At 48.0% G+C, this 13,576-nt stretch overlaps 1 protein-coding gene across 1 annotated transcript in view; it reads right to left on the minus strand.

Moving 5' to 3' along the window:
- Positions 1-11,273, minus strand: part of LOC146200393 (uncharacterized) — a 157,081-nt gene extending 145,808 nt beyond the window's left edge. The window contains exon 1 of the mRNA XM_084592938.1: positions 10,833-11,273. Coding sequence (XP_084449064.1) covers positions 10,833-10,959 — 127 coding nt within the window. The 5' untranslated portion in view covers positions 10,960-11,273. The remainder of the gene's footprint in view (positions 1-10,832) is intronic.
- Positions 11,274-13,576: the final 2,303 nt, after the last annotated feature.

Here is a 13,576-nt window from a genome sequence, read left to right on the forward strand (position 1 = left end):
TCCATTGTGCTACAGAAGCTTTTTTTTTTATTCCGGTGGTCAAACTAAAGCGATGTATTAAGCTTTCTTTCATTTTGATCAATCCTTCGACTACATACATGCACTGAGGCTGCTCTGGCTGATTACGGAGAACATATCTGAAAAATGTTACACTTTCAATAAAGTAGTCCCTGACCGATCATACATTTTCTTCTGCGTGCCTAATTTCTATCCGCGTTTTCCGAATGCTGTGGAGGCCCAGCGCCATAATAATGCCGTACAGGACCTCGTCACTTTGTACGGGTTGAAACCGGAAGCCGTAAGGATTAATGGGTAGTTCTTTCTTTAAGGCTCTTTTTAATATATCCCAGTGAAAAACGATCCCAGCAGTCTATAAAAATGCCATCGATGGTCTCTGTTTTTATACAGATCATGCAGTTGAGTGTCCAAGGCACAAATATATTTTTATCATGAAGCCAAGTTTTTACGGGAAGAGTACCAGTGAGGCTTGAAGAAAAAACAGGTCTCTTAGATGTCTCTTAAGAGGAGAATGGCGAAAGCCTACCCTTCCGATCCTTTAGTTTGCATTCCATCGTTAGCCTCTTGTCAGCATTCGTCGAAGTGCTACATATAATTGGTTGACAGGAAAGGAAAGGCGCAGTATCTATCACACTTTCTCACGCAAGTGTGAGTTTGTACGTCACACGCCTCCATCGCCGGCCTATAAACCGCGATTTTGTCATTCCCCGGGAGCTCCTCGCTGCCCATCATCGACAAGAGCGAATCCCTGATACGACTGACATATACACCGACGCATCGATTACAAGCGAATTTGCATCTATGGGCTGGGTATGCGATGACAACCCTTCCCTTTCAGGCGCTTATGCCTGCCACCTACCTCAAGGTACTCCTCTTCATGCAGAACTCCTCGCGATTTGGGGAGCCTTGTCAGGAGTGCCTTGCACCGAAACTGGTTCAATACGTATTCTTACTGATTCCTATGAAGCTTGCAAGGAAATCGCTACTCCGGGTTCACAAGATGCAACAGCTACGGCCATACAGCGCCTCCTTAAACGCCACCAACTCGCGACCAGAACTGTCGCTATTCACTGGACCCCACGTCACTCGGACGAATCAGGGGGCAATGCGGCGGCACACGCCGCGGCTGCCTTGGCAGGTGGGATGTCCACATTTACTTCCCCACCCCCCTTGCTTTATCCTTACTCGACCTTGGGCGGGCAACTCACCCCTTCTTTTGCCCTTATGCAATATACTCGGACCAAGATACTTTGTTGGGCGAGTTGGTACTTATTCATTATTAATATAAACAGCGCGAACACGAAGACAAAGGACAAGATAAAAGAAAGCCACAGTACAAACGCTGACTCACAACTATGCCTAAGCCCTTTACTCCAAGGCCCAGAAAAAACAAACATGAAGAAAACGAAACAGTCACGTGACACAACCCCTGGGTTCACCTGCTGCACAAAAAAATCACTTAAATAAGACACCTCTTTGCTTGAAAGAGCAAGAGAAGTCTTGCTGACACACTTATTGTCCGTTGAAATAAAATATGATTCCACTATCTCTCTCATCATCTTCTCTTTGTGGCGATACAAAATCCTAACCTTGTCAAACTTAGGAGTGCACTTCTTCTCCTTCATTATTTCACATGAATGGCAATGTGATACCAGAAACGTTTTGTCCTTTCCACTTTCCAAGTTTTTCCGGTGTTCCTGTAGTCTCTTATTAATACATCGTCCTGTTTGTCCTATATAACTGGCCTACAGCATGGGTGAGAGGAAGAGGAAGGTTGCAGTGGTACCTTATGTGCACAGAATTTCGCATGGCCTCAAAATTGTAGGCAAGAGGTATGGTGTTGACGTCGCATTGACCGCCCCGCTCAAGATGAAGAGGATCTGCCCGGCTATTCAAAGGGAAAGAGAAGCGAAGAAGCAAGAATGTGGGGTGAAACATAGAAACCCATATGTTGGATGCAAGACAGGTGTTGTTTACAGGCTTCCACTCTCTTGTGGAGCCAGTTATATAGGACAAACAGGACGATGTATTAATAAGATGTGTTCGCGCTGTTTATGTTAATACTCGGACCAGTCTTCGTAGCCTCAGTCAGCATCGCATGCAGGTGGCCACACCAGACCCACCTTTTACGAGAAAAACCCACCTCATCCGAAGTCAAGAAGTCTTTTTGAATAAGCTCATTGCCCATGCGGCTTACATGCCACGTATTATGGCCCGCTGGCGTCAGTATACGGAGAAAAGGATCACGTGCCCCCACTCTACGACTAACTCGCGGCGGCATATCTCATCTACTCTGAGATTGCCCTGCTTTTTCTACTGGACGCTCCGAGATCAAACCCTACCGCCTGAACTACCGTTCCCTTCTAGAAACTGATGCTAACACACCGATGATATTTGCCAGGTATGGCTCGCTTGGTGGCCTGGTTTTAATTTTTTTTTTAATTGGTTCATAGGAAGGGAAAGGCGCAGTATCTGTCACACTTGCTGTGGGGACACCTGAACCGCGCCGTAAGGGAAGGAATGAAGGTGGGAGTGAAAGTGGAAAGAGAGAAAGGGGAGCCGTAGTGGAGGGCTACGGAGTAATTTCGACCACCTGGGGATCTTTAACGTGCGCTGACATCGCAGAGCACACGGACGCCACTTCGTTTCGCCTCCATCGAAACGCAGCCGCCGAGGTCGGGTTCGAACCCGGGAACTCCGGACAGTAGGTGGCCTGGTTAGAGCAACGTGTTTCGGGTGAGGACCTAAACAATGAAGATTCTGTCTACTCCCCTTTATCCCCATCCATGGCCATGAGCTTTCCCATTCAATAAAGGACATTCAATCAATCAACCATCGCTCCTGTGGCGTGGCGTTCCTTGGCGCGCGTTCAAGTGTGGCATTGCAGATAGCAGGGATGCATCCCGCCTCGGCCAATCAGAACGCCGCAAAAGCGGGACACACTTTGTCCACGACAGCAGGAGCCATTAAAGGCTTCCGCCTTAAAAACGATTTGACGGTTGGCTTAACCAGCATCTTCCTAACTCTCTTTTGTCATGGGTCTCCACTAGATATGGATCAGTATAGGGGTACGAGTACAGATAGGTTGAGCTCGTCTTATACAATTTTTCCCGGGTACAGTACTAAGATATTTCATCGAAAAATAAGCACGCAAAATTTTTAAGGCAAAAGCAACTTCTCTTGAATATCCAGTGACAGCGCGATTTCTGGCCGGATGTTATCACACTACCTAAGCGCATCTGCAGCATTGTGCGCAACAAATGGTCTGCTTGCCGAGTGGTGACGTGTTAAGACGCCCCACTATTGCGCCGGAGTACCCGGGTTCGAACCCGACCGCGGCGGCTGCGTTTCGATGGAAGTGGTGGGGGTGGCGAAAAACTTTATTTGATGGAGCCGCGAAATACTTCTTACAAGGGCTGGGCGAGCTCCTGATCATAGGTGGCGGCCGGCAGGCTGTGCCTCACCGCGACCGCTTCAGCCCAGTCGACCAGTCTCCTTTATGAAGCCGGTTCTGAGCTGGAGACCGCTATCTCCCAAGCCTCGTTGTCCGTAAGGCCCCATTCGGCCGGTGGTTGAAACTCCGGGTATCTGCACATAATATGTTCGAATGTAGCTCTCGGGGCCTCGCAGAGTGAACATTCGGATTGATGAGTAGATGGGGAAGAAGAACGCCAGCAGTGCTGGGGAGGGAAAGGTGCTGGCTTGAAGGTATCTCCATGTTATTTGTTGTGGTTTAGTTAAGGAGGGGTGTGGAGGAGGGTAGTGAAGTCCTTCAGACCGGTAGTGTAGTGTAATGTCGTTGTAGGTGATCCTCCGATCCCTGGCGCTGCCTAGGTCCTCGGTATATGTTGCTCGGTCGACGTATGCTCAAGCAGCAAAATGGCCGCTTCGTTACCGGGGTTGCCCGAATGGGCTGTTACCAAGAAAAGTTCTATGGATCGGGGAGTTTGAACATTGGTAGTTAAGATTTTGTGAGAGGCAGCATGGGGGGTAGCTGGCCTCGGACGAAATTTTGTATGGCAGTTGTAGAATCGCTGAGGATAAGGGTGGCAGTGGAAGAGACTATCGCGATGGCTATAGCGGATTCTTCCGCTTCTACGGAAGTTCGGGCAATGATAGAGGCTGATGTGATGTGTTCGAAGCGGCTGGATACCGCGCATATCGCATAAACTGAGCGGTGTGGATATTCTGAGGCATCCACATAAACCGTGTCGGGTTCGTTCGCATGCGCGCTGTGTAGGACACGTGTTCTCGCTTTCCGTCTGGCCAAAGGGGATGCATGTTTTTAGAAAGTGGGTGGACTGAGAGGGGATCGCGGATGGTCTTTGGAACTGCACAAGTTTCTACTGGAGGGGCACCTAACGGCCTAAGTTGGAGATAGGAAAGAATGTGGCGACCAGTTGAGGTAGTGGAGAGCCGTCCTAGTTGGGCAATGCGATGGGCTTCGATCAGTTCGCTTAGGGTGTTGTGAACTCCCATGCCTAAGAGGCAATAGGTTGGGGTGCGTTTAGGTAAGCCGAGGGCTGCTTTATAAGCCTGTCTGACGAAAGCATCCACCTTGTCTGTCTCTGTTTTTATTAGATATACGTACGGAAGCGAGTAAAGAATGCGGCTTATAGCAAATGCCTGTAATAAGCGTCTGAGGTCATGCTCGCTCATTCCACGGTGCTTGTTGGCTATACGTTTGATTAGGCGGGTGATCTGATGTGTTCTGTTAGTGAGTCTGGAGAGTGCATCCGTGTTAAGGCCGTTGTCTTGTATGAACATACCTAGTATTCGAAGTTTGTGAACTTGTGGTACTGGCTGACCATCTAAGGTGATGAGCATAGGGGAGTGGTGGTGTTTCCGCGGGCTTGGGTGGAGTATCAGGAGCATGAATTTGGTGGAGGAACACGCAAGGCCTATTAAAGCTGCGCATCTCGACACTTCCGCCCCCTCCTGAAGAGTTTCTTCCATGCTACCTATATTCCCAGTGGTGGTCCACAGGGTGATATCATCTGCATATAGAAAATGGGAGAGGTTTGGTATCTGTGAAAGCTTTTTAGCCGTGGGGATGAGTGTGATGTTAAATAAAAAAAAAAGGAGGAAAGAACTGATCCCTGTGGGGTGCCTCTATTACAGAGGGTAAAAGTGGGGGAATTCAGGGGACCGAACCGAATTTCTGCTGTGCGATCCCGGAGAAATGCTGAAATGTAAGCTTGTGTTTGGCTTCCCATATTCAGAGTGAACAATGCATCCAATATAGAGGAGTGATAGACATTGTCAAATGCCTTTTGCAAGTCTAGAGCCAGCAATACTGTTATGCGTTTGCAGTGTTGGGGGTGGAGAATATCTTCGGATATCTGTAGCATGACATCTTGGGTGAATAGGTGGCTGCGGAAACCCAGCATTGTGTGAGGAAAATGGTCGCGGGTTTGCATGTGTGTAAATAGCCGATTCAAGACAACGTGTTCAAAAAGTTTACCATGACATGAAGTTAGCGAAGGTTTGATAGAGTGAGCGGTTGGCCGGGTTTAGGAATAAAGGTAACCTGAGCGTGCGTCCACTCTGAGGGAAGCGTTCTCTCTTGCCAGTGTTTGTAAAGAGTTCCGTTATTGCCTGAATTGAGTTTTCATCAAGGTTTCTAAGTGTTTTGTTCGTGACCTGATCGGCTCCTGGAGCAAACGTAGTGCGTAGTTGGAGCATGGCTGCTCTGACTTCATACTTTATGATGTCTTCGTCTAGCTCATGGTTTTGGGTTCCAAGATACATGTGGTAAGGATGTCTTTGGTGTGGGTGTGAGATTGAATAATTTTGTCGTTGTTCATGTCTATGCCGTGGATAAGACTAGTCACATTTTCTGCTGTACATTCTTGGCGTAATCGGGTTCAAGAAGGCATCGTAGCAACCGCCACGTGTCCTTACGTCCAAGGTTTCCAGCAAGGTGGTCGCATATTTTACCTCATTGCTGGTGACTGAGCTGTGCCGCTTGCGTCTCCATTTCTTTTATGAGAACGGAGACGCGTAGCTTCAGCGTGCGATTGTGTTTGTTCCTAAGCCATCGCTTCTGTAAGCTCGAGTGGGCTTCCCACATGTGGAGTAATCGGCTGTCAATCACCTCTGAGTTTTGTGTGCACGGCATTTCTGATGTGGCCATGTTCAGGTCCTTGTTGAGGTTGGGCAGCCAATTTGTAACGTGGTCTATTTGCTTCGGAGCCGAGGTACGAAAATCTTGAAAGCGATCCCAGTTGGCAATTTTGAGTTTCCGCTTTACACGGGCTGTTACGGAGGCTAGTGAGAAAGAGGTCTCAATTATATAGTGATCGCTACCAAGAGAGGTTTGCGTGTTTGTCCAATAGCATTGTGTGATGTTTTTCGTGAGTGTGAAATCGGGGGTAGTGTTGCTCTGTACACTGTCGCCGATGCGCGTGTTGTGTTGTGTATCGTTGACAAGGGTTATGCCCTCATTTTGGAGAAGTGTCCAGAGTCGGGCGCCTTAATGCAGGTCGGTTTGTATCCCCATGTGATATGGCGGGCATTAAAGTCTCCTGCAACTATCAACGGTTAGTTAGCGCTGATTTGACGGGCTTTTTTCATGGCCGCCATTACAGGAGTAGTTTACCCTTTCGGGAGGCTGTATTTATTTAGAATGAATAGACTCGTTCCTTTCCGCTTTTTGGGAACAGCTCTATGAAATGGAAGAGATATCTGCAACGTCCATGTTGTAATCAGTTGCTCTGTAGTTGCGGTGAACCAGTGTCGCCACTCTGTATATACTGAGGACAGTTTGTTGATGTATGAGGAGTGTAATTGCAGCCGTTTTACAGGGGAGTTTGTGCATTGCGATTACCGTTGGTGTTTCATCGGCCGGAAGAGATTGAATGTAGAGCTGCAGGTTACTACGCTTGAAACGAAAGCCCCTGCAGTTCTTTTTCAAGCGAAAGATATGCGCTGCGTTCGGCTCTGGACCATCTTGACAGCCGTCCTTTCACAGAAGAGAAAATCCTCGGCCCATGGCCACAGAAGGCGTCTAACGGCAAAGCCTTCAAAGCACTTATGTGTTTTATGAGAGACACAAACTTGATTGAGAAACTGTGACTGTGCTCCTCGCCGCCTTACCTTTCCTATCATTCTCTTCTATCTTTCTCCTTTAAACTCCTCATTCCCCTTCCCCAGTGCAGGGTAGCAAACCGGAAGCTTTCCTGGTTAACCTCTCTGCCTTCTCTCTTTATCTCTCTCTCTCCCCCCTGCGGTTCCACTGCCACACCTTAATGTCCTGTCGACGTGCTGCAATCTCGGGGCTGGGATGCGGGTGGGATCATTTGAGAAACTGCTTTTCTCGAGCAGTTTGAATCTGGATTTGTTGCTGCTACATCTGCTGCTCGAGCACCGCTATCCGCGCGTCTGCTCCAGCTGCCCATTCGTTCGGGCTGGCGGTCATATATTTAAAATTTTCAGCAAGCTTCTCTTCGAGTAAATCTATGGAGGCGACCAGATCAGGCTTTTGAGAGTCGACCACTGTAGGAATGTCTTGGTGAGGTGCCTTCCGTTTGGCGGGTGTATGAGTTTTAGCGGTAGATGCTGTGTTGTTGCATGTTAGAGAGGGAGATGGAAGTGCGGTGGGACGACCTGGGAGGGGAGGGGAAGAAGGAAAAATGAGCCCGAAAAATTTGTAAGGCAAAAGCAACTTCGCTTGAATATCCAGTGCCAGCGCGATTTCTGGCCGGATTACTAGACACAACAAAATCTGTTATCACACGACCTAAGCGCATCTGCAGCATTGTGCGCAACAAATGGTCTGTTTGCCGGGGTGGTGCAGTGGTAAGACGCCCGACTACTGTGCTGGAGTACCCGGGTTAGAAACCGACCGCGGCGGCTGCGTTTCGATGGAGGCGAAACGAAGTGGCGTCCGTGTGCTCTCCGATGTCAGCGCACGTTAAAGATCTCCAGGTGGTCGAAATTACTCCGCAGCCCTCCACTACGGCTACGCTTTGTCTCTATCTACTTTCACTCCCACCTTCCTCCCTTCCCTTACGGCGCGGTCAGGTGTCCACAGAAACAAGTGTGATAGATACCGCGCCTTTCCTTTCCTTTGAACCAATTATTATTATTATTGATTGCAGCAAAAGAAAAAAAAACGAAATCGTGGCACATCTTGTCTCGGAAACAACTTTGAAAGACTAAGGCCACCCCTTTCTATCGAAGGAAACAAAGTAGTGCGGCTAGTTCGCACCCAATTTGAGCTCCAAACAAAAACTGCAAACACACTGTGCAGGTTCTGCACATTCGAGCGGGATATACATAAAAATTGCACCAAATACCAAATTGTGGTAATCAAAACCAAATTGCACACACTTGCACGTGCGTGCGATTGAACACTGAAGGGTGGCGCCCTTTCCACCCATCCGCTTTTTGCTTAGTCTTCGCGTTGTTTCGTTCCACAATTCTCACTGCTGATCTCATAATGTTCTAAGTAGTTCGCCGGAACCGTTGTTCACCGCACGTTTGCAAACATTGCCGGTGTATTATCCCATTCACCATGCCAGCAACCAATGATCTTCTCCAAATTGATTTTGCACCCCGTCTTTTTGTAGTAGATCGCTCGCAACTCGAACGACTTCTTTAACGCTTTCCCGATCTGAGCAAAAAACGGCGATATCGTCCGCGTAAGCATGCAAGTACTTTTCCTTGCGTGGGCTGGAGAGTGAACTCGTATCGTTATGTATCAATGATAACAAAAACGGCTCACAATAAATAGCAAAAAGCAGAGGTGAGAGCGGACAAGCTTGCCGATCTGAAGACTAGACAGGCACACATTCTTATAACTGCTTATTCACAATGATAAGTGCAACAAAGTTTTCATACGCGATCCGCACACCTTGTGATATCACCGAGCCAACAATTTACATGTTCTACTACTGCGAAAAGAATTTCGTGCGACACTCTATCGAAAGCCTTCGCGAGATCAAGCTGCATCACAGCAACTCGTTCTACGAAGGCGCCACAGCATTCAAGAACAGTTCATGCAATGTGCACATTTGTTCCGATGGTGCGGTCTTTAATACTGAAATTTGATGTGTCTTTTCTTGCAACATAGCGCTAAACAGACGGGGACACAGCGAGACACACGGGACGGGCGCTGTGTCTGTACAAGGGCTTTTATAACATTTTATACTCTTCTGGCAAGAATCTTCATAAGAAGGTTCATAATCAGCATTTGGGAGGATTATCGAACGATATGCCCCAACCGAGAGCAATTTACTCCGTCCTCTCTTTTAGGTATTAAAACCACATTTGCTGTTCTAAATGACGAGGGCATTTTCTTTGTGTCAAATTTCCTTAAAGACGCTACGAGGAACCTCAGTGATTTCCCCTTTGAAATGCTTATAGAAGTCTGCACCTAAGCCGTCAGGACCAGGAGATTTTCCAGAGCTCAACTCTTCAATAGCTTTTCTGATTTCTGCCATGCTGGTTGGCATCTCCAGTTCTCTTTTAGTTTCGTCTTCTAGTTTCGGTATGCGGGAGAAAAAGGTATTTCTAAACTCTTCTTGCATCTGACGTAGCCCGAACAAGTACCGGTACTGCTCATCAAAACAAAAGTTAACTGAAATATGGGAGAGCCATTTGTTAACTCATTTTTGTACTTTATTTGTACGATTTCATTCAGAGTCGCATACTTTCTTCTTTCATCACTCAGCGAACGCTTAGTGGGCGCTTCGTTAAACCAGAGACGCTCGTCACGCTCCCGTATCACGGCAGTTCTGAATTTGTCTTTATCGATAATCTCAAGGTTACTTTTTTTTTCTCTTATTCCTTTCTTGTACATTCCAGGCTGAGAACTCTCCAGACATACAAGCAAGTCTAGTTGGCAATGTTGTTCTTTTTCCTTCATTCATTTGTCACGGCATATAATACTTGCTCTTTCAATCGCATTTATTTTCACCTCCTGTTTGAAATCATCCCACATAATGACCCAGTTTCCAGACTTTGTTCACAGTAATGCTTCAATATATTCTTTATGCTCATTATCAAGTAACCGTGAGTTAAACTTCGAATGGCCCCATGAGAACCTCAAGTTTTTCTTTTCCCCCCAAGCTGAACATTACTAAGCTATTGTCCGTAAACGACATATATTTTACCTCATAAATATGTTTTACCAGTACTAGCGACGCATAAATTCTATCCAACGTCGTGTGACTCTCACCCTGGAAGTGAGAAAAATGAGGCATTGCCGAAAGGACTTCAGCGACATTTAAATCATTTTCTTAAATTATTAAATTCAACAAATACGCACTTTTCTCACAAACGGGTGTTTTTGTAACCCTGTCTTATGCTTTACACATGCAATTAAAACCACCCAAAGGCAAAATTAAACGCTAACAGCACACATATTGCTCAGGTCGTTCAAAAACCTATATGCGCTCGCTCTCCTTGCTTGGGGAATACACACAAATCAGTCTCCATAGCAAAGAACAATAGGAATAGTCAACTACAAGTAAACGGCCATTTTGACAAACTGTTACACTTTGCACCCCAATCCCCAACGAATTCCAGATAAACACAGCACACCCACTGGACATGCCAGAAGAATGGTATAAGCAGGTGTTGTAGCGCGTCGTAAAGTGCTGCGCCATACGGTCAGTCTGTCGCCGACTTTCGACTTTAGTCTTCTGTATGTTGATTATGCCTATTTCACTTTCGAGGCACAGCCTTCTTAATTGGTATTGGCGTTTCTTGGAAGCAAGTCCCCTTATATTAATAGTTGCAACGCGCAACGCTGCTACGATGTTGAGGCCATCTATCTAGTTTGAATAACGAAACCACATGGTGCCTACCTCTGTCCAGCAGACGACGGGAGAGGATGACTTGCCTAATCCATGGTGGTGAAAAGTCACAGCGCCTTTTCTTTCGCGTCTCTTGCACCACCATCCTGCGTGTCTGGTCTGGAAGTCCAGCTGACATGTTCAGTCATCAAAGGGGACCATCTCGCATCTACAGAAACCCCTCGGAACGCACTCACTGCGGCGGCTGCTGAGCCTCAGCTCGTGGATCAGCCGATGTATTCGGCCTCGGACTCAACGTCGCTCGCCGCACTCCAGCAGTCCTCTGCGGTGGTTCGCTGCCCCCGCTGGATTCATGCCATCCGCCCCCAATGTTCTCGTACGGTCGCTTTCCTGATTGGTTGTTGGCGGTCCCTTCTGTCGCATTCATATTGTCACGTAGTGGTGACAAGGCCGTAAACGCCAAAAGAAGATGCAGGCTTGGTAGTACTGAAATGGACTCTTTATTGGGCTGACTTGCGCCCGCAGCTAAGCAACTCGGCTGCGGCGATAGCAACAAACGTGCTCGTCGATCGTCGAACAAAGAATGCCTGTCGCACACGCCAACGCTCAGTTTAAAGGCGGTTCAGGACCATCTAGATAACATCGCAAGCTTACTAGCAAAACCTGGAACATTTTAGAAACATACGCGAGTGGTTGTAATCTTCGAGACAGATCTCTGCGCATCCTGCGCGACAAACTGACTGGTAAAGGTGCGTCTCGCGACATCGAGCATTAACAAACAAAAAATACAGAATTGATACGCGTCTCAGAATCACAGTGATAAGGCCGCATGTCACCGGCTGTTAAAAAACAACAAATACAGTTTTGAAGGTTTCTCGGCAATATTGTACATGTGTCGCGGAACGCTGATGGCTGGCTCCTTGCAGCTTACGTAGCTTTCATTTTTTGGCTTCTCAGCTTGGCATTAAACTCCTCAGTATCTGAGGGAGGCCAGGAGAAGCTTGGCTCGTGATTTCCCTTTGACCGTTTCACCAGCTGCCGCCACTGCAGCCTCCTCCGCATTCCACCTCGTCCATGATGAGTCCGGATGCCATGGCAATGCTCACTGGAACATCTGCACTCGCATACGTTCGGACGCGCTTGTTTTCTTCATGTCCGTAGCAGCGGCAGAAGCTACACCGCGGCACCTTGCACTCGCAGCGGATGTCTCCCCTTACCGTGACATCGTAGACAGAGGGGGGCTCTGACCAGTACAACGAGAGCGAGCTCACCGCGTGTAACCTGATTTCGTGAGGCAGGTCCTCAAGCTTCACACCTGCATGGTTTCAGTTTTAGACATGAAACGGGTCGTTGAACCTTTGTTGGCTACCCCTTGGACTCGCCACCGTTCCTAGGACACTTCGCTCACCTTGCTGTACGGAGGTGGTGATGGGTGGCTGATCCTGGCCCTGATGGGGCTGGGACAGGTAGGTCACCGCAGCTTGCGGCGGGGGCTAGCCTGCCGCCGAATTTTATTTGTTGCAGGCCGTCATTGTAGCCGCCCCTGCTTCGGTGGGGGACGACGGCTGTTGTTGTTGTTGTCCAAATAACATATGGCACACACCCACAGAGGGGGATCGGCCAAGAATTGTGGAGCAAAAAAAATTTTTTTTGAAGTGTACTGTTGTTGCGGCGCGCGTCTTTCTCTCCCTCTTCTTTTTCTTTCTTCTCTAATTTCTTTGCTGTTGTTGTGGCTTTATGAAGAAGGAAAAGAAAATGCACGGGCCTGCTAGTGGCTCTGTAGCTGAGCCACCTCCGCTGTTTCATGCGGACAGAAGAAACAATAGAGAAGAAACGAAAAGAAGAGGGAGAGAAAGACACGCGCCGCAACTAAAGCCCCTCAATAAACTAAAAGTAGCGCCAACATGTGAAGTTTGCCGCCCGCCTCCTCTCCTGCGCTCTCCTTCGTCGTTCGACCCTCTCATTGGCCGAGCGCCGTCACGTGCGCGCGCGCGCTTTTTTTTTTTTTTTGCTGGGCGTGCAGCTTCCTCCTTTCCAGCGGGGCGGGCGGCGCGCGCGCGGCACATATCGCCGTGTGTTTTGCAGCCACGCGGACTGCTACTAAATCGTTCCCGCTGGCTATTTAATTTTTTTTTTTCAAGTATGTTGCGCTCTTTGGCCGGCGGCTGATAGAAGCACGGTGGTGAAGGCGAGTTCAACCAACGCAGACATCGCGTACAAATGGTGTCACGCACTGACAGTTGAAAACGGAACCGTTTCAGCGCAAAATATAAAAAAAAAAATCTGCTACCACGCTTCTCAAGTTTCACGGTAGCTTACAATTCAGTCCAACCTGCAAAGAAACCACACAGACTGCAGCTTCCGCAGCCTAGTTAATTTTTTTTTTCAAGCATGTTGCGCACTTTTGTCAACGGCTGATGGACTCAAGGAGGTGAAGGCGAGTTAAATCGACGCCAAAATCGTGTACGTATGGTGACACACCATGGCAGCTGAACGCGGCACCGTCTCAACGCCAAATATAAAAAAAAAGCAACTGCTACCTCCCTCCCCAAGTTTACCGGTAGCTCACAAGTCAATCAAAGCTGCAAAGACTCCACACAGACTGCAGCTTCCGCCGCCTATAGTTAATTTGATCTGCAGCTGAAGTTGAAAATACATGGAAGACACACACTGCCACACTTCTCAAGTTTACCGGCAGCTCGCAATCCAGTACGCGCTGCAAAGAAACCATACACAGACTGTTCCAAAATTGTTCCTGTCCGCCGCCTAGTTACAAATTTTATAAAGCATGCCGC

This window comes from Amblyomma maculatum, chromosome 2 (assembly GCF_055883805.1).
Source record: "Amblyomma maculatum isolate TAMU_Amacu chromosome 2, ASM5588380v1, whole genome shotgun sequence".
Classification (NCBI taxonomy): Eukaryota; Metazoa; Arthropoda; class Arachnida; order Ixodida; family Ixodidae; genus Amblyomma; species Amblyomma maculatum.